The 21,912-nt window shown below is 35.7% G+C and overlaps 1 protein-coding gene across 5 annotated transcripts; it reads left to right on the top strand.

Moving 5' to 3' along the window:
- The first annotated feature begins 4,932 nt into the window (after positions 1 to 4,932).
- Positions 4,933 to 19,459, top strand: LOC119580887 (luc7-like protein 3). Of its 5 annotated transcripts, XM_037929112.1 has the most exons (11): positions 4,933 to 5,082; positions 11,697 to 11,777; positions 11,925 to 12,092; positions 12,201 to 12,404; positions 12,570 to 12,734; positions 12,875 to 13,020; positions 13,142 to 13,339; positions 13,492 to 13,547; positions 15,420 to 15,550; positions 18,751 to 18,896; positions 19,339 to 19,459. In XM_037929112.1, the coding sequence occupies exons 1-9, from the start codon at positions 4,978 to 4,980 to the stop codon at positions 15,443 to 15,445; spliced, it is 1,149 nt and encodes a 382-aa protein (XP_037785040.1). In that variant the 5' UTR covers positions 4,933 to 4,977; the 3' UTR covers positions 15,446 to 15,550; positions 18,751 to 18,896; positions 19,339 to 19,459. The 5 variants fall into 5 exon arrangements, with proteins under 5 accessions (XP_037785040.1, XP_037785041.1, XP_037785039.1 ...); XM_037929113.1 differs by lacking the exon at positions 19,339 to 19,459 and having other exon boundaries at positions 15,420 to 15,530; positions 18,751 to 18,928; XM_037929111.1 differs by lacking the exon at positions 19,339 to 19,459 and having other exon boundaries at positions 18,751 to 18,928.
- Positions 19,460 to 21,912: the final 2,453 nt, after the last annotated feature.

The raw sequence follows: 21,912 nt of genomic DNA, 5'->3' as shown, positions 1-21,912 counted from the left end.
TGATAGCAGGAAACAGGAAGTCATGGAAATGTGGGGAAGTTCACGCGAGTTGAATATTTCCGCGGGGGAGGGAGGGGGGGGGGGGAACCCATCAAAAATACAGGTTTATCCTAAAATCAATTTGGTTGGAGAGGCGTCACATTTGCTTATACGTGACTTGGCTGAAAATGGTGATCAATGCATATTCCAAAGTATAATAGAGTAATTATATTTTTGTAATAAAATCTTTATCTCCCTCTCTCTCTCTCTCTCTCTCTCTCTCTCTATATATATATATATATATATATATATATATATATATATATATATATATATATATATACATATACACACGCACGCACACACACACATACCCCCATACGTTTGTGTGTGCGTGTTTGATTTAGCCTAATTCACCTGCATGACCAACGTCTCTTTGGCTCCTTCCTCACGTATGCAGAAATAGTTTATTGTATTAACACACAAATTAAAATATAATTCCTCCTTATGATTCTTATTTCTGTTAGTGACTGTGATTTAGATAAGGAAACTACTGTTAAAACATTTGAGTTGCTTAAAAGATAAATGATGAGATTATAACCGTAGTGATTTCCGTTGACGATGTAACATGTTTTTTCAATTATTGCTTTTGATAAACTTTTTACTCAAGTGATTTACGTTATTTGATATTGACTGTTCATTCAAATTAAAGAGAAAAAAAGAAAAACAGCGCAACACATCATTGTGTTTAATGTCATATGAATGGCTAGTAAATGTTTAATTGTGTCAGTTTTTCTTAAGTGTGAGAAGGACTTTAAAATGTATTTCGTTTTTTTATTTATTTATTTTTTTACAGTCCAATTGTTAAAAACTGTTGATTTCTTTGTTATCATTGTTTGATCGATAATTTAATAATAATTTGCTATACAGACAAAAAATTAAAACGAGAAACATTTTCTAATGAGAGAGAGAAAAATGGAGATTTAAAGGGGGGAAATCCGCAGGTAGGAAAAAATATGGACATGATAAAACAAATGAGGCCCCGAATGCGTGTTCCCGTGACAAAAAGAATGTTAGATGGCGCGAAAAGCGATCCTTTCACTTTCGTTCTCATTCTCAGCGGCAATGGGAAAGGAAATTGTGTTCGTGTATCCGGAAGGGGGGGGGGTTATCCTGTAACTTACTATCTTCTCTGCCTTTCCTTAATCTCTTTCTTTGTCTTTCTTTCCTTCCTTCTCTCTCTCTCTCTCTCGCTCTTTCTCTCTCTTTCTTTTTCTTTCTTGCTTTTATTGCAAAGTATGCAACTGTGTGGGCCAATAGTGGTACGCAAGAGATGTATGTGAAAAAAATGAGGGGGGTATCACCCCCCTTCAAGGATTTCCACAAATTTAGTCTTTTTTTTCCCTTCCTCTCCCTATCCCCCTCCCTCTCTCTCCTTCCGCCCTACTCTCTATCACACCCTCCCTCCTCTCCCTCTCCTTCCTTCCATCCCCCTCTCACTCCATCCTCCCCTCCCTTCCTCACCTCTCTCTCTCTCTCAACGGATAAGGACGAAGGAAGTTGCGTTCAAGTTTCCGAAACGGACGAGGAAAACAACGCACCGATAAAGGGAACGGTGACGTAGACGACATGACAAATCCCATTTCGAAAACAAATGCAACAGGAAATCCCTTTCTTGTATAGAATCCGGTCGTTGGGACACTGAATTGTTACTCTTCTAAATGCTAATGTCATATATTGATAGTATTGTTGTTGTTGTTATGGTTATGAGTTTTAGTGGGAGTTATGGAAATAGTATTTATGGTTGTAGTAGTTGCTATCCTACTACGGCTACTGCTACTAATGATAATGGTGATAATGATGATGGTGATGATGCTGAGCATAAGGATTTTAATAATAATAAGGATGGTAATGATAATGATGATAATAATAATGATGATAGTAATGATAATAATGATTATTATAATAATAATAATGACAATAAAACAAGCAAATAATAACAATAATGATAATAATAATAATAATAATAATAACAATAATAATAATGATGATAACAATAATCATAAGAATCATAACGATAATAATAAGTATGATAATAAGATTAATGATAATAATAATAATGATTATTATTATTATTATTATTATTATTATTATTATTATTATTATTATATATAATAATAATAATAATAATAATAATAATAATAATAATAATAATAATAATAATAATAACAACAACAACAACAGTGATAATAGTAGCAATAGCAATAGTGCTAATGATGATGATGATGATGATAACAATAATAATGATAATAATAATAACAATAATAATAAGAAGAATTCTAATAATAATGAAAATAATAATAACAATGATACTAATAATGATAATAAAAGTGATGACGATAGTAATAATAAAGATGATGATAGTAATGATAACGATGATAATGATGATGATGATGATAAGAATAAAAACATTTATTGTAGCAGTAGCAGCACTAGTGTTAACGATGACAATAATAATAGTAATAATGATACTAAGGATAATAGTAAAAATAATAATAATAATAATAATAATAATAATAATAACAATAATAATAACAATAATAATAATATATATATAATAATAATAATAATAACAACAATCAATGATAACAATAATAAATAATAATAATAACATATACTAACAATATACTACTAATAATAATAATATATGATAATAATAATATAATAATTATATACAAAATATAATAATAATAATGATAATAATAATGATAATAATTACAATGATAATGATTATAGTAATAATAATGATAATAATAATAACAATGATAATAATAATAAAATAATAATAATAATAACAAAAAATAATAACAACAATAATAAATAATAATAATAATAATAATAATAATAATAATAAATAATAATAACAATAACAATACTACTACTACTACTACTACTACTGATAACAATAATGATAATAATAGTAATAACAATAACAATACTACTACAACAACTACTACTACTTCTACTACTACTACTACTTCTTCTTTTAACGGTAGGTTCATTTCTGAGCCGCCGTGGTCACAGCGTGTTACTTAATTGTAGTTTTCATGTTGTGATGCTCTTGGAGTGAGTACGTGGTAGGGTCCCCAATTCCTTTCCACAGAGAGTGGATAATAATAATAATAATAATAATAATAATAATAATAATAATAATAATAATAATAATAATAATAATGATAATGATGATAATTATTACAATGACAATGATTATAGTTATAATAATGATAATAAGCTCAACCTCCTCTCTTAAGCCCAGTGAAAAAAGTACCAGATATACCCAGGCCGACGTTTCCTTGTGTGTGATTCGTCCCTACTTGGCAACACACGCAGTTCGCATTTTAACGGCGCGAAAGTAACCACAAACAATTCGAACCCTGACAGGACCTGTTGTCTGGGTACGAAGAGAGTGGGAGAGAGAGAGAAGGATGAAGGGAGAGGGGGGGGGAAGTGGGGAAGGAGGGGGAGAGGTGGAGGGAGAGAAGGAGAGAAGGAGAGAGAGGAGAGAGAGAGAAGAGAGAGGGGGGAGAGAGAGAGAGGAGAGAGAGAGAGAGGAGAGAGGGGGGAGAGAGAGAGAGAAGAGAGAGAGAGAGAGAGAAGAAGACAGAAGACAGAAGAAGAAGAGAGAAGAAGAGGGGGGAGGGAAGAGAGACAGATAGATAGATAAATAGATAGATAGAGAGAGAGAGGGGAGGGAAGAGAGAAAGAGAGGGGGGGGGGGAGAAAGAGAGAGATATCTGAAATATAGAACTACATTATGTTGTATATAGGTGTGGGTGTGTGTGTGTGTGTGTGTGTGTGTGTGTGTGTGTGTGTGTGTGTGTGTGTGTGTGTGTGGTGTGTGTGTGTGTGTGTGTGTGTGTGTGTGCATGCAAGCGCGCGCTTGTCTGTAAGTGAAAAGTGCGCGTTTGCATACGGAAAGCGCACTCGTGATTGTGCGCGCGCCCACGAGTTTGACGCATGTTTGCAGAGACACCTTTAACACACCATATTGCATGAACATATTATTAAATGTGTATCCAAACACAGGTTTTACTACGAAGTTAGGTTTCACTTCACAAACGATGAGTGAACATTTCTACCTTCAACTGTTTATTAACACGTGAAAGCCATTCATTTCTTACAGGTAAATGACACTACCTGTGTCTCTCTTGTCATCAGCTCAGTGGCTGTCATGTCAGAAATTGTCAATTCATGGTGACAGATTCATTCTCGAGTTCTTAAATACTGTCAATTTATATGCTGTAATTAATCCTGAAAACTTAAAAATGGTCATGTACTTTTCGGCTTTATCCAAACTTAAACGATACACCAGTAATAACGAACGAGGAAATTATTAATATATATATAAAAAATGTGATAATGCCGTTGGAAAATCCGGGGATATCCAAAGTCTTCATAAAGTCCCGCAAGGCTATGGTCACTGTTCTCATAATATTGAAATCATCCATAATTCGTTCCAAAATTTACCTGACTTATCGAAGGCAAAAGCAAAACTGCAATCAAATTCAACAAGATAAAAAAAAAAACAAAAAACAAAAAACAACAAAAAATGTGCAATACATATCCAGTATATTAGAAAGTCTTCCTAAAATCCTGCACGAGTGATACAGTGGAATGGATTAAATGACAGACCAAAAGGCCGACTCTTGAAAGCTAATGAAACAAAAGTGCAACTCAGGATTTATATGTCTTTTTTTTATCCTTAAAATAATTGCGAATCTCCCAACGCATGACTCAGATCCAAAATCATACCCTAGGTTCCAACAACGTTATTCGTCCATAACTCATCCCCCCAAAAAATACTGAAAAACCCAAAGTTGAAACTGCTGAACCACAAATAATGATAAAAAAAACATTATATAAACACACAAATGGCCATTCGCAGAACACGTCCCTCTCGGCGCGTTCCAACAACGCCCGGCCGTCCATGTGAGCAAAATGGCGACGCAGGCGGCCGCCGCGCTCCTCGATGAGCTCATGGGAAGGTCCAGAAATGTACTTCCCGAAGAGAGAAATCAAAATGTACACTGGGATTCACCCGAGGTAAGACAAGGAGAAGTGTCGTGATCTACAAGGAGGAGAAAGAACGTGAACTTCGAGATAAAACGAAGTGTTTTCGGTAGAGCGCGAAGTTCCCTCAGCCTCGCAGTTTTCGGTTCTGTTCCCTCTTTCTTCTCGATTCCTTTCGGGCGCTGGGCCAGCGAGGCGGCTTTCTCCTCGGGGGACTCTTGGCCTTGTGCATGGCGGGGATGTCAGCACAGGCAGCCCAGCGACGTCAGACGCGAGACCAGCGCCTTTGTTCCTCCCCAGAGCAGACGTGGACGGCCCGCGGGCCTGGAGGCGAGGACCGGGCCTTCCTCTGCAAGGCCCTGCTAACGAAATTACACTATTATTTGGTTAACTATTTTTATGTATTATTGGCCAATTAACTTCTCTTAGGATTGCGAATGATTTGTGAGATTGTTAGAGTAGGCCTACAGACAAGTCCCTATTTATATCTTCCAAAACTGCCTTCTCATTTGGTGACGTTGGGCCAGCAACTTCCTCTGGAATTATTACAAACTCTTCTCTCCTTTCCTCTGGAACTCGTAGCTAGTTAGAAGGTTGTGCGTGGGAAACCAAAAATTATAATGACGGTATTTATGGTTATGTGCTGCCGTGTCAAGTGATTGTCACAGCCTCTGCATCTGTCACTCTTTTCTCACAGGTTGATAAGATTCCGTTACATATATTTTACCTGTAATTTCTCAAATTCGAGACATTGGAAGATATTCAGCGGACAGCTAAATTTTCTGTCAGTGATAGTATGACTTGGAGACAAGATGTAGAACTCTTCATTAGGTTTGTGTCCAGAATTTTGTGTTCGTTTTCTCCGCATAACTGATTTTCAGGTTTGCTGCCCCTGTGCCATTCAACAGGTTGGGGTATATTAGGGTTTAGGGGGAGGGGGGGCAATATATAAAATGTATTTGATTGCATTTTAATGTAAAATATAAATCTTACGTCTACACTCTGCTTATCCACATGATGTACTATATTCACAATGACAAAGGTTGCCTTAGTAACTTACGGCATTAAAGTCCGCAACCAACCTATAAGTATACCCTAGTAGAACAGAGCTTGGATTGGTTCCTTATTTAATAATTAACCTCCTGGGTGTATTTTCAATGTATATCCCATACCGAATCCACCATGGCAGTCGCACATCTGTAATACCAGAACTAGCAAACTAGTGGTAATCAATTACAAGATGATCACCCCCTTCTGAGGCCTATCCCGACAAGCCCCGATTTCTCAAGGGATCCCCCAAGATTATTGGCTTTAATGCTGTTGTAAACCTTTTCTTTGTTTAGTTCCCCCCCCCCCCTCTCCCCACTCCCATCCAACCTTGCCGTTGTTATTTTCGGTTAATGTTACTGAGAGTCACATACAGAGTTAGAGGAAAATGGACACTGGCATCTTGTAGAGCAAAAAAAAAATAGAGTACAAAGCAATATAGGTAAATCTGCAGCAGCCTTATATTAACCAGGAAATGATGGAAATAGGCCCTGCACAGCACCGCTCTGAGACTCGGTCCTCATCAATGCTTACCTTGCGAGGACTAAAACAAATCTGACGCACAACTCATTACTTCGATCTGTCAGGTAGTCCATTTATTACTACGTGTTTGTGAGAACTATTTTGTAATTACCAGTGTCTGTTTTTCTAAATTCATATATATATTTGATGAATTCTTTTACTTTTATTATATTTCTTTTATGTGTTTTAGCAATTGTTTGCATTTTTTGTACAATAACCTCTCTGTGTGCTTTTGTCACCAAGAGATTTGACAGGCTGTGCGAAGCCGGTCGTTGAGAAACGCTGGTGAGGACTGTTTTGTTTTAAGTGTGTTGCATGAATTCCAGGTCATTTTTAATTCCATATAGTAGATATACAGAACAAATGTACATTAGTATCCATCTCAGCCTGATATCTGGGCCAAAATACCCAAAAAAGTGATTAGATGCCAAGGAATTCTGACCATGGACGGAAGCGAAGAAAAGTCCGGTGTTTCACTATATAAAGGTATGTGTTTTTACCCTGGGGATCTGGGGAACAGAGCCCCCTGGCTAGGGAATATATATAGATCGTAGTGTATAAATCCCACAGGGTTAAGATTAGATTGGTTTATTGGTTAGGACGCATTGTAGAAATTACCACAGGGTATCTGGATTGTGAAATCGCAGACTTTCCCCCAACAACGGGTCTGATTCCCCATTGAGTTTTATGAAAATTGGTGTGTCGGTCCATAGACTTTCAAAGATGGCAGGAACATCTGTAGAGTTTCATTAGCTTTTTTTTTTTTTTTTTTTGCTTGTTTACATGTGTTCATTGGACAAAGTCTGGCACGGGTTTTCAAAAATAGACTTTAACATTTCATAAATCACCTTTGATTTCTGCAGGTTCCTATTGACATGTCACTCACAGTAACAATTACCTTATTTTTGTGTTAATTATTCACGGGGTAATATGTGTGAATCTGCTTTTGTTTTCCGTTGTAGATGACTGGTTTAGTAAATTTTGGGAAGGATTGGTAATTGTTTTAACCCATTCCTGCCGGGTGACATGATAGGATGTCAGCGAACCGCATGGTTGGCTGGTTCAGCTTGTACGCGCGGCAACACACCAGAGTGCCTGGAGCGGGGCATTCGGCGACTCCTGCACTCACTCTCTGGCCACTGCCAGATATCACCAGATTTTAATTGCTCTCAGGGATTTCTGATAACCAGGAATAATGGGTTTAAGGGTACAGTCCCTCAGTTTGGTGGGATAATTGGGTCTGGGGTGGTTGGATTTGTCGGAAATAAGTTATACCCATATTTACACTCGTATACAAATGTAGAATTGCCCAAGCAAATATAAACCTCTAGTAAGATGAAGATGAAAGTGTTTTGCAATAACAAATTCCTCCTGATGTGTTGGTTTTATTATAAAAAAAAAGAAAAGAAAGAAAGTCTTACAATCATCAAACAATTTTTCATGTTTTCTACATTATAAATGTGGGATATATGATTTTATTTTGACATATATGTCTTAATAACTTCAGGGTTTGACAGTAATGCCTGAGGAGTGGTGATTCTATCTCAAAAAATAAACAAGAGAGACTTGTTAGAACAGATGCTGGAAACATGAGGTTCCCCATGCGGCTGTGGGGACCACAGCCGCATGGGGAACCTCATGTTTCCAGCACCCAGTAAAAGACTTTATGTACTGTAAAGATATTATGTTTTTATGTTCATTGGATCCCAAATAATCAAGGAAACGCATTATTGTAATAATATAGCTACGTTTAAATAGATGTAAACAACTGAAGAATATAGACTAAAAATCTTGCATAAAATTTTAAATACCTCTATAAACTCGTTTGATACAGGCTTATAAAAAATCGGTTTGTGTTATTACCTCGAGAAAAGAAGCGGCAATGGGAACCAAACAGTAGTGAGTTTATATTTCAAAATCTAATTTTTTTCTAAACAGTTATTTCCAACGAATAAAGTAACAATTCAAGGTCACTCAGTAATTACGAACTGTTTGTTACTCTAACAGTTTCTAGTTATCTCGGCACTTTTGTACACGTGCATGCATGTACACATTTACATAAGTATATGTATGCACGTGTTTTTATATATATGTGCACATACATGTACACATATGTACATAATTTTATATACGGAGGTATCATTTTAGTTTATACTGGAACTCAGGACCAGTCAAAACTTTATGTAACAAACAGCATTGAAAAGAGAAATATGTGTAGTTTTATAGTTGATTAGATATTAAATTTTCATTGAAGAAAGCTTCAGAAAATGAACAGAAATTTTCGTCTTTCTTTTCCTTAAGCTGAATTTTTCAAGCTTCTGAATTGCTATTCTCCAATAGTTTATATCCAAAGTAAGATTTGATCATATCATAAAAAGATAATGGAAAAGCACACAAATTCTCTCTCTCTCTCTCTCTCTCTCTCTCTCTCTCTCTCTCTCTCTCTCTCTCTCTCTCTCTCTCTCTCTCTCTCTCTCCTCTCTCTCTCTTGCTTTTATTGCAAAGTATGCAACTTTGTGTGGACCGATAGTGGCACGCAAGAGACGTATGTGGAAAAAAAAAAATTGAGGGGGGCATCACCCCCATTTGGGTATTTCCACAGATTTAGTACCAAAAGATGTGGCATGCTATAATGAACAAAATATCCAAATTTTCAGAAAATTGATGATAGTATTGTTTTTATTATTTAAAAATTTACCCTGCTTCACCCCTACCCCCATCACTTCGAGGGACGGTCCCCTTAAAGTGATCACATACTCCTGAAATTAGGTCACAATTACACCAGCCAACAGCTTTGGGGGCCACTCCAGAGAATCCACCTAACATTTTATATGAACCCAATCATTCCAAATGTGGGTTTTCCCCCCAACCGTATTGCCTTATTTTTGTAATGGTTGCTTTGCCATAGACTTAGTCTCTGCCTGGAAATTCTCACAATCTATTTTCTTCATTTCTTTGCCTACACCTTTTGTTTCATGTATCAGTTGTTTTAACTTTTTCCTCTCCCTGATTATCTTTAGATATTCCTTATCCTTACATAAATGTATTGCCTATGAATAATGTATGTGATATACAACTTTTTTATTATCAAGTTAAAAAGGAAATGCCTTAGATGGAAAATGTCTTAGTTTTGTTGTTCTGTTCAACAAGCAAATATTATATTGTTCAGTATGTCTGTGTTAAACTAAAACTATATTTCCTCACCTTGCCAGTGTCTCTAGGTTTTCCCTTTTTTGTGTGCTCATTATGTAAATATATTCCAAACTAGATGATACTAAAAAATAGCATGAAATAGTCCTTGTGTAGCAGCTAGGAGTTGGAAACTGCAACTAACTCAACTAAGGTTGAGCCATGCCACATCCACCAGCTGTGTCCTAATTGGTCATCAACAGCCACTTCTTGCAACTGCTGAGACACCCTGCATCATACTGGCCAAGTAGCCTTCCCTAGTTCCCCCAACCCTGGCACGCACCCAGCTTACTTAAGGATCTGGAAAATTTGGTACAGTATACCTGGCAGCCAGCAAATGAGTACAGTCACTGTCCTCTGCTGACTTGGAAGCTCACCAGACTCCCTCATACTGTAATGTATATTTATAAATCCACAATATGTGGGGTTTTGCAAATTCAGGATTGTCCAGAATAAACTTAACATTTATATTATGTGAAGTGAATCAAGAATTACTTCTGTGGAGCATTTCTACCAGATATCTTAGACAAGTTGCAGAAGTGCATATGGCACCCTCTCCTAGTCATTTTCCAATAAGAACAAGTTTAAACCCAGTTTGAGCATATTATACAACATATATCTTTACTTCCTTAGATTATCAGTAGTTTCACAATAGTAGAAAATGTTTATGTATGAAATTTTTGTTCCAGTATTGATATTTGCATGTATGCTATTATTTTAGTGAGCTAATATGCTCTAGAAGATAAGTAAAAGTTGAAATGAGTGTTTATGTATGTATAAGGTTTTTGGCTCTTGTAGTATGAAAAATCCTTCTACCTTACTGGAAGAGGCAGTTAACCCTTTGCCGGCGGGTGGCATGTACACACATGCCATGGCATGGCTGGACTATCTGCAGGGGGCATGTACGTACATGCCATGGTGTAGGTATGGACATGCCATGAGTTTTTTGACAATCATGGCAAAATATTATTTTTCTGCCACTGAAACTGTGATTAAGTCATTTTTAACACTTTCTAAAAAAAAAAAAAAAAAAAAAAAAAAAAAAAAAAAAAAATTCAATTCCATGATGCCACATACTGCTTATTTTATTCAGACTATAGAGTGAATAATGATCAACTATGGAGTCTATATAACAACAAAAATATCCTTCAGTCTTGATTTATCAGGAAGTATGGCAAGTAGAGACTTCAGAAAATAATAACTGAAAATACAACATATGCTCGTAGTATTACGAAGAAACAGCAAGGGATGCTGGTATTGGGCATGAGCGGTTGCACATGCTAGGGCGACGATATAAGCCCCCGGCAGCGGGGCCCGGTCCATTATGAATACTACCCGTCGGGAAAGGGTTAACTTATAGTTATAAGTGAATTCAGATAGAAAATGGCTTGGAAAAAAGTCCTGTTACAGCCACAAGTTCAAATAGTTTACCACCAAACTACCTACCAATGTTGAGTAAAGTGATGCATACAGTCATTCAATTCTGTAGCTTTCAGCTCATTTTTGCAGTGGGCAAGTTCCTAGCATTAGCTGAGAAACAGTCCACATAATTATCTATTTTATTTATAATGTTCATCCCATTTTAAGTATTCTATTTCCCCTTTGTTATTGATTTGGAGATAAGAGGGATAAGGTATCATAGAGATTTTGTTATATGTTCTGAAAATATTTAAATAGTGAACTCAAAAAGGCCTTTTTTTTTTCTAAGTGTAGGTGCAGTCTTACAATGACATATTTACCATATATATTACTCTAGTTGATAAAGTTTTTGGGTGGAGTGTGACAAGGACAGGGGGTCCAGTCTCACAATTTTTTTTTGTTGTTTTTGTTGTTACGAGGATAGTAGGTATACAATATAAGCAACTAACTATACCTCTTTTAATCTACAGGTGTGTCGTCACTACCTGGTGAAGTTTTGTCCTCATGACCTTTTTACAAATACAAAATCTGATCTTGGACCATGTGACAAGGTATGTATTTAGGTGAATAGATGAATTTTTGACAAATGTTTTGAATCTTAGTATTTAGGATTGTTTTGCAAAACAAAGAAATACACACATTTGTATAAATAAAATATGTAAATATATATTAATGAAAGCAATAAAAACTTATTCCAGCCTGTCCATGATGAGGAATTAAAAAGGGAATTTGAAGCTGCCAACTCCTATCGCCGCACTGCCTTTGAGGATGAATTTGTTAGATATGCTGAGTCCATGCTTACAGAAGTAGACAAAAGAATAAGAAAAGGAAAACAGCGGTTATCATTGTCAGTTAAGGATGCCTTGGTGAGTGGTTATTTATTTATTTATATCACCTTTATTCGTGGATTATTTAGATGTGATTTAAGAATTTAAGCATGAATATTCTTATGATTGATAATTATATTGTTACAGGCCAGTAGCACAACAGGTGACGGGAGAGTAGATGAGCAGCTGGAACTCCTCTCTGAAAGAATTACAGGTTTAGTAAGTGAGGCTGAAAGACTAGGTTCAGAAGGAAATGTTGAAGAAGCCCAAGGTCTCCTTAAACTCTGTGATCAACTACGAGAAGAGAGAGACTCGCTGCGCAGAAGTAATGAAAATTCTGTATGGCATCAGGTATTTCCATCTTAGCTTTTTTGGAATGTGTGTGTGCGCCTGTGTATGTGCATGTACAAAAGTACGTACGTACATACTGGCTTTTGAGGAGAGAGAAGCTTAACAGTCATATTAAGATGAATGTTTGATTCGTTTTATTGCTATTGCTTGCCTTAAACTTACCAGGCTGCGGAGATGGCAGCATCACAAGAAAAGCAGATGGAGGTGTGTGAAGTATGTGGTGCTTTCCTGATTGTGGGTGATGCGCAACAACGAATTGATGACCACTTAACAGGAAAGCAGCATGTAGGTTTTGCAAAGCTACGTCAAGCCATTCAGGAAATTAGAGATGTAAGTAGTATTTTCTTTTCTTTTCTTTTCTTTTTGGTAAAATATTCAGTAAATAGAAAGGAATTTTTTCAGTAGGTAGATGTTTAGATTTTTTTAATGGATTATCATAGATTTTGATATATGGATATTTTTTTCTACAGAGTCGTGAAAAGGCAAGAGCAGAGAGAGAAAGTCAGAGAGAAAAGGAGAGAGAAGAAAGACGCAAAGCCTTACAAGAAGAAGAAAAGCGTAGAGAGAAAGAAAGAGAAGAGAGGAGGAGAAAAGATGAAGACCGTAGACGTAGAAGGTTGGTGAAATGGTTACTTGTTTATTTTTACTTAAGGCTCAACATTGAACTCAATAATTATTATAATTACTTATCCCAAAACATGACATCATTGCTAATTGTTTGTCATTTCCTTTTGCAGTAGTGACAGAGATCGAGATCGTGAGCGTGCAGAGAGAAGTAGGGACAGAGACCGTGACAGAATGAGGGACCGAGATTATCGTGACAGGAGACGATCACGCAGCCGAGACCGCGAGAGGAGGAGGTCACGCAGCAGAGACAGGGATTATAGAAGTTCACATTCAAAAGACAGAGATAGGAGAGAGAAAGACCGAGACAGGTGAGAACTGGAGCATAATCTTATTATATTTATTTCAATTTGTATGTCTTTATAACAGTTTTGTTGTATTTATTATAAAAAGTCGTCTGAAAAAGATTTTTAGTTTTGGAAAATGTGTGATATGTATTCTCATGCTGACTCTCCCTTCACAGGCATCACCGTTCGCGAAGTCGCGAGCATGACAGAAGGAGACACAGGGAAGAAAATGGTAATTTTTAAGTATGTCTCGTTTTAGTCTTTGCATGTTGGGGAGTTTGCATGATTTAGATCTGTCTGTGATTGAATGTTGGTGTGATAGGGATAAAGGTATGATAATTATATAGTGTTGTGCTTTTAAAAGAATTTAAAAAATTGGGGCTTAAAGGTATGTAGATGGGCCCTTTCTATATGTTTTTAAAAACTTCCATTTGCTGGAAGAATCTTACCTGTTTTTACATTGAAATGGTGAATGGTTCTGCAAGATATCTGTCCCTTTGTCTTGCTCCCCCCCCCCCCCCCCCCACATGCACATTCAAAGACTACCCCACCCCCCCTCCTTTGGAAGTCTTAACATTTTGTCTGAATTGTAAGTTGGTTCCAGTTATTAGTTGATACTTTAGGATGATCTGTGCATTTTGTTTAATTATGAAGGTCATTAATATTTTCATATTGTGGTTTTCTAGATATTCTTGCATGTGGAAATCTGATACAGCTATTCAGAGAGAAAAATTAACAGTGTTTAAAAGTTTTGCATTCCTAGTTCAAAGTAATTTGAATTTACATTTTTTGTGATGATCAAATATTTTCAAAATAGAGTTTGAGACCGAGACACCATTTATTGCACTTAACAAGCATGCATCTTGATTGTTAGTTTATTTTTTGAAGTGGATAGTAAGGGTTAACAACATTTTTTGTCAACTTGTACTAGAGAGGAATTCTCATTAGGTTTTCACCTTAATCTATGTACCATCATGAAACAGCAGCTAGTATTTATTGTTTGCACAAAATAAAAAGAAATAAATCATAGTAAGGAATTTTTGGAAAGTACCATTTATTTTGTATTTGAGGAAGGTAAAGACATTGTGCTCCCTAAGTATTTGACTTCTTTGTGTCAAAATTGTATTCTCACCATTTTTTTAGTATATTTGAAGAGACCAGATGGTGAGGTGAAAACCCACCCTGCTTGGATTTCGGGAAGTGATTTGTCTTAACCCATTGGCTCTGGTTTTGTGCACTGTCCACTGTAGTTTTTTTGTGTGAATTTTGTTGCACACAGATAGCTCTTCTAGTGCTGAGCCACCAAGGAGTCAATATGTAGCCCTTAGTTGAGTGCATATGATTTTCCCTATTCCTTGAATTTCTGAAAAAATGTGAATGTATTGCTTATGATATTGATACTATTATTATTTTTGACATTATGATTATTTTATTATTAAAATACTACTAATAATAAAGATATTAAAGTAATTTTAAAAAATCTTTCTGAATATGAAAGAAAAAGATACACAGGATAGATAGTAAGAACTGATAATCGACTCCTTGGTGACTAAGCGCTTGAACAAAGTACCTGTTTTTGCTGTCCCTAGTAATTGGACTAATTTATAATGCTTTCTTTCATGCTTCTAGAAAAAAAAAATAAAATAACAAACGTAAAAGTAGTTTTCCCCATTATTCTGGCAGAAATGTGCTAAATGTTCCAATTGACCCATAATCCATAACATTTCACTGTAATCCCAGTCTGTCTTGTAAGATGTGTAGATATACTGAAACTATAAACTGAGTGGTCTATTTTAAAAGATGTGATACATTAAATCTCTCTATATATAACTTATTTATCCATTTTATATACAAGTGTATAAAAGTTTCTGTAAGTAAAATGAATGGTATTATTGCTGTCTTCAATTTTCAACTGACTTTGTTAGCAGCTATAAATATTTACCAATTTTTTATTTTTTAAGCTTTATTATTTACATTTTAGTGCAAGTAAATAATCCACAAGTTTAACTCCTAATACCTTGATAAAAACATTATCTTTATCATTAAAGAGTCAGTAGAGAAGCTTGATTGTTTTTTTCTACAACTGTAGTTCATATTCTGCCAGGCGATCTGTACCACCGTGAATACTGATGAGTGACAGGGCAATTGTGAAGGAGGAGCCAAGAGGGAGATGTGGAGAATAGAGTCCGATGAGCGGGAAATGAAGGCTTAACCAGTGAGTGATCTCCACTTGAGGTAAGTGGCAACATGTTTGTGGTTTTTCCCCCCTACAGGTTCTTCACCAGGTGAGTGCACATGGTACATTGTTTGCCTGCCATGAGCTGGTACCTGTGGTCCCTGCTAACCTCCAGTGATAACTAGATTCTAAGCTCTGGTTCTGGCTCTCTCTCATGAGTCTTTGGAGTTGGTAAAGCTCTGTCTGTGAGCCTTTTAAGTTTTTATTTATTTATTTATTTACTTTTTTTTTTTTTTTCTATGCATAAATTTGTGTATCTGATAAATGCGTACACACACACGCAGGCATACATACATACACATTCACACACACACACACACACACACACACACACACACACACACACACACACACACACACACACACACACACACACACACACACACACATACACACTCAAATATGTACATACACCCAAATACATATATATATATATATATACCCAAATGCATACACATATCCACACACTCAGAGATACACACACACACACACACACACACACACACACACACACACACACACACACACACACACACACACAACACCAACACACGTTTCGTGCACACGCTCAGATACACTTCAGATACAGGTACACGCACACAAACATATACACATACATATGTATACATATACATACACTGTACATATTTTCATGTTGTTTATTCACATGCCAAAGGGTGAAGACATAGTAAAAGGAAGAAAAACTCGTCTTACTTTCTCTTCTCCCTTGTTAATTGATTCCACTCGTGACAATTGCAGCTTTGAAAATGAGGAATAGTTTAGCAGTGGCTTCTCATAGCTATTTTAGCTGATATTTTTGTTGCTCCATTTACTAACCAAGTTTCCCAAAGTGTTGGAATAAACCAGTGATAAATGGTCTATAAATTATAGATTGATTTGATTTATTTATTTGGAGTTAACATCCTCATTGTCCTCCTTGAAGATTTGTCTTTCACTTTGGCTAACACTCGATCTTTTTAAAGAGAAAGTTCAGTTGTGTTGGTTTATGTAATGATAGTAGTTAAAATAAACATACCTGCAGTTAATGTTGCTTATGACTGAATTTATTTAAATATATGATTTTGAGCTACATTATTTTGCTGTTAGCCAAACATTTGATATCATGCTTGAATGGGATATTAAATATATTTTTTTATCATTAAAGTTTTGTGGTTATGAATATAAACATTTTCTTTAGGGTTTGGGCATTTACACTTTTTTTGATAATTACATTTATTTACCTTGAGTCTAAGAACAATGGATTTTTTTTTTCTCATCCCTACACTATATAATCAGAACATAATCTTGCATTCTTATAATGTGGCAAAAACACACACAAGGACTTTTGTGCAAGGTTTTGTTTGCATTTCAACAACTCATATATTTTATATACTTAGTATTTTAGTGTCTTTGAAATATAATTTTAAAATTGCCATAATGAAAATGAGAAAAAAGAAGGACAACCAGAAGGAGATGTATGTAGATTGCTTATCCTTGGCCAAGTAATGTAATTTAGTCTTAAAGGTGATGCTCTGATGAAACTGTTTTATTTTCATTATGATAAAAAAAGATTAAATGAAACTGACCTTAATTAAGAAACATTGTCTCTCTCATCTTGTTTGTTACATATACAATCACTTCTTTTATTTTTTATGAGGACATTGTCTGTGATGTGCATCAGAGGTCAGTAATTGGAACTCATTTTAGTCTGTGACATAGCTTTTCACTGTCCTAATGTGCCACAACTACATAGCTTTCCATCAGTCTTAAACTTATTTCAAGGTAAAGAAATTAGAAGGTAACAGTGGTAGTTGGATCAAGTCTGAAAAGAAGTATACATCTTGATTGAAAATATAGACTTTTCTTTCAGAATATGGGTGTTGGTATAAAAAATGAAGTGTGAAAAACAAATGTTAGGCACATGTGGAGAATAGTGTTTGGAATTGACTGTATTTTCAAGATTAGAAAATAAAGAGGCTTGTTTTTAGATATTTAACATACACAGTGTGACTTTTTTGTTAGTAGATATAAAGGTTGGTGGATACAGTATAAGAATATCTAGTTATTTGAAACAACAGACACGGGTTATTGTAGTACAGTGTCAAGTAGTATTTATTATTGATGTATTATGATTCTTCCTTTTCTGTCACAGGCACATTTTTGTTGAAAGATACCATGACCAGGATTGTTGCAATCTATTAATCTATTATCTAAGTGTAATTATTGATGATAGGTTAAAAATTTATCAAAAATTAAAGGAGACATATTCATGGGAAGATTTTTTACATCCTTGGGAAGATAGGATGGATGTCAGACCTCAATTTGAATTTTAAGCAAGTCTGCATTTATTTATATTTTAAAAGGCCTTGGGAGGATTTACCTCATCTGTATTGTGTTTAAGCTTTTGGTATGTATTTCCATGTTGTTGTCTGATCCAAGAATTCAGGTTTTCTGACCACACCACGGATCTACCAGTCGAGCCTATTGTCGTTGGTGGCAGAACAAGGCTTTGTCTGTACCACTTATTTTGTCTCTGGAGGTAAGTGGGTAACTTACAGTGACAGAAAATGTGCCTAACCGCAAAGTTTTACTCAGTAATTTCATAGAAAAACCAGTAACATTATGAAGTGGTTTTTGTATGCTTTATGGGACATTATGGTACTGCAGCAGGGTTCATTTTGTCCAGTTAATTTAGCTCCATTTATATATATATATATATATACATACATATATTTATATTTACATGTATTAGTAGGTTCAGAGTTGAAGAGAAATTCATTTATTTGGGCTTCTACCCTATCATGTCCAATCGATGATGTGTTTAATATATTTTGCTCTCTTCTAAATCTGACTGAACATTTTACATTGATACATTTTTATGCTTCAGCTCACAGCATATGCCAAGTTAATGATGATGACATTTTTATTTCTAAAAAAAAAATAAATAAATAAATAAATAAAAAAATCTTGTTTATTGTCAGATTTGTATGTATGGTTATATGCTGTGAGTTTGCATACCAGCCAAAGATACTTCTGTTAGGGGGCAACAGTTCAGGATCTTTAATCTCAGACTTTTCTCATAAGAATTGCACCCAAATTATATAATCAGGTGTCAAGTAGTGTTCTTCGCCTGTGTTGATTAATTAATATTACTAAAATTCCTCTGTATCACAGTCTGACTGTATCTTGGGTTTCACAGGGTAACATCTGGCAAGAAAAAAGAAGACCTTTTCAATAAACTTCATCAGTTGAGAGCGTCAGCACTTCAGTCGAGCCACAGACGATGCATGTTGAGAGATGCAGAAGTACTGAAGGACACTGCAGCCTCCACTTTGTGTTAGCCAGGTGACCCCCCTCATTTCACACTCCCTTCTCTGCCTCCCCCACTCGGCCTCTTCCCAGCCCTACCCAGTATGACATCCCAAAAGGGCATTCAATGGTTCCACAGACTGACTTTTCAAAAGGATTTTTTTTTTTTTTTTTTTTTTTTTTTTTTTTTTGTTTTAGCATATATTTTTGTTTTTATATAAGAGTAGATTACTTTATTTTTTTTCCCCTCTACCTTTTAAAAATTTTCTATCATTACTTTTTTCCCCTTTATAGGTTTCACTGTATAGGATTTAGGTAGAACAATGTTCTGTATTAAACTTTGTTTGACTGTAAAATATCTCTGTATATAGTTTGGATACTGTCAACACTACATGTACTTTTGAAGTGTAATGTAAGGGTGTTAAAACATCACTTGTATGCATCTTAGTTTAGGTGTGATAACAACCTCTTCAAACAGAGTTGTGATGCTGTTTAAGGAAGTTCGTTGGTTGTCCGGTCACATTCCATCAAGTATCTCATCTCTCCACTCTATTAAGGTGAGATATTGTGAATTGTGTCAATAAATGTGTAAAACTTATTGTGTTATTTTGTTTTAATCTCCAACTTACTAGATATAGGAAAACAAAAAAAGTAAATAAATATTATGTTTGGTATATATGTTGATAAAGTGTGGGTTTTCATTGTTGCCTGTGCGGTGGTAGTTTTTTCTGGTATTTTATATATATATATATATATATATATATATATATATATATATATATATACAAATTAAAAATTCTCTTTATAATATACCCGTATAAAATATATACATATACATATACATACAAGGAACAATGTTACAATAACATATATTAAGGCCACTCCATAGTTTTTATAAATATTGTATTGTACTAGTGACATATGGATCATTTGTCCCGTTTGTGACTGGTTAGAAAAAAAAATATTTGCCATTTTCTGAATTAAGGCCGTGGGAACTGTGGCATCAACAAGGGCTTCTAGAATCTATAGTGATGGAATGTGCCATTTTGCCATCAGATTTTTTGGGTATTTAGTGTGGATTCAGTTTTAAGCCAATTGGCACAGATGCCAAGAGTACATGCTATTCCCAGTGCAATAAAAGAGTATTTATTATATTTACACATAGATGGCTCTATAAGTGCTTATTCACCAAGTAGTCCTACCTATCTCGCCTGTTTACCCTTTTTCTTGATTTTTCAAAAGTTTCTCCATTGTCTTTAACCGGGTCATTCCTCCAGCCATCAAGCAGAAAGTTCTGCTGCATGTAGTGGACTCCTGGGCCAAATGGTTGGACGGTTGCCAGAAGCCTTCAAAGTCAGTGTCACAAAGATTTCTGGTACTGTCATTAAAGGGTTAAAGTTACCAACACTTTAACCCAACAGTGTTGGGTATCAGAAATCTCTCTTGCTACATGTTGTGGAACTTCCCACTCCATGTGCTCTAGTGTGTCGCTGTGCGTATAACCATATCCTGTAGAACACAGGATTTGTTATGAAGGTTATACACATTACCTGCCCGTATGGGGTTAATAACAATTTAATATCCATAATATCAGTAAGAATGATAGCAATATCAATAGTATTAGAAAGAAAAACACCTTTTCCAGCAATTGCAAGTTTATCTATTGTCTTTACACATAGATGGCTCTACAAGTGCTTAGTCAGCGAGGAGTCGGCTATTTGTCGTACCTGTTTACCGTTTTCCTTGTTTTTTGGAAAGCTTCATTTCTATTATTTCATTGCCTTTGTTATTATTAATATTTCAATAACAGTTTAATAATAACAATGTCAATAAAAATGCTAACAATGTCAGTATTATTAGTATTAGAAAGAAAAATACATTTTCCCGCCAATTCACGGAATGGCGAAATCAGGCTCGGTCACAAGGGTCAACTGATACTCATTGCGGCCTGAGCACACGTGGAGCTATATGTATGTAACAAAACTCGCTAAAATCTTAAGGGGACAGTACATAGACAGTGGGTTAAGGGGGGGGGGGGTGGAGGCGTGAGGCTGGGCAGGAGTAGGTTTGCCAGTTAGATCAGTCAGTGTAGATATGCAAATTTCGGCCTCCGATGCAACTATTAAAAGGCTGCAGAAAGGAAACTGCCTACTTGATTCAGAATGGATCAAGTTGACAGCAAGTATCGAGGAAGGGGTAGCAGAAGCCATGATCAAAGGAAGTTAATATCAGGTAGGTTAGCTGATTATAGGAGCAAGCCAAATCCCATAATAATTGTACAAAATCTTAATTATTGGTCATGGTGAGGCTGAAATATGAGGGGAAGAGAAACGGTCTACCTCTTACCCTTCGTCGGTCCCTCTGGGGTAAGGGCTAGACGACTATTTATTAATTTATTAAAACTTAACTGACACATCAATGTTTAAGGTCAGCGGCATATACAAAATATAGCAATTTTTTGAGTAAGGTTTGTGGATTTCCAGAATGATCAGTAGTCAAACCAAACAAATATACCAGATATCAGAGGTCACACAACATTATGGTAGTTTTGTGGCGAAAGGGTAAATATGAGTTAACATTTTGGATAAGAACCGAAAAAGAGAAGGAAAATGAAAAGGTGAAGAAAAGACCCTGCAAAGTTGTGACAAAGGCAGATTTTTAATTATTGAAAAAAAGTCTGCCACATCAGCATCTAAGCTCATTCAAAATATAGTGAGGCTTGGGGACAGGTAAGGAAGTGCTATATGACACCAAAGGCCATATGGTGCTATGGTAAGGTAGAATAACGAAAATGGTTAGGAATGAGTTCCTAGTTAGGTCAAAAGTTACAGGTTGAACAGTACTAGAGGGTAATAGGGTAGAGAGAGGGAGCTGATGGGGTATAGTAGAAGGTGAAGGTTGTTAGCAGTAGGGAGCATAATGACAAAGTATAGTGGCGGAAACGGGGAAAATGAGTTTAACGATTAGGATAAGTGGACAGAACAAGAAGATAAAGAAAAAGGAGGAGGAGAAGAAAAGACCATGCAAAATTAGTTGAGATGAGGGTGATTCC

This window comes from Penaeus monodon, chromosome 14, assembly GCF_015228065.2.
Source record: "Penaeus monodon isolate SGIC_2016 chromosome 14, NSTDA_Pmon_1, whole genome shotgun sequence".
Classification (NCBI taxonomy): domain Eukaryota; kingdom Metazoa; phylum Arthropoda; class Malacostraca; order Decapoda; family Penaeidae; genus Penaeus; species Penaeus monodon.
This window is presented reverse-complemented; position numbering and strand designations above follow the sequence as displayed.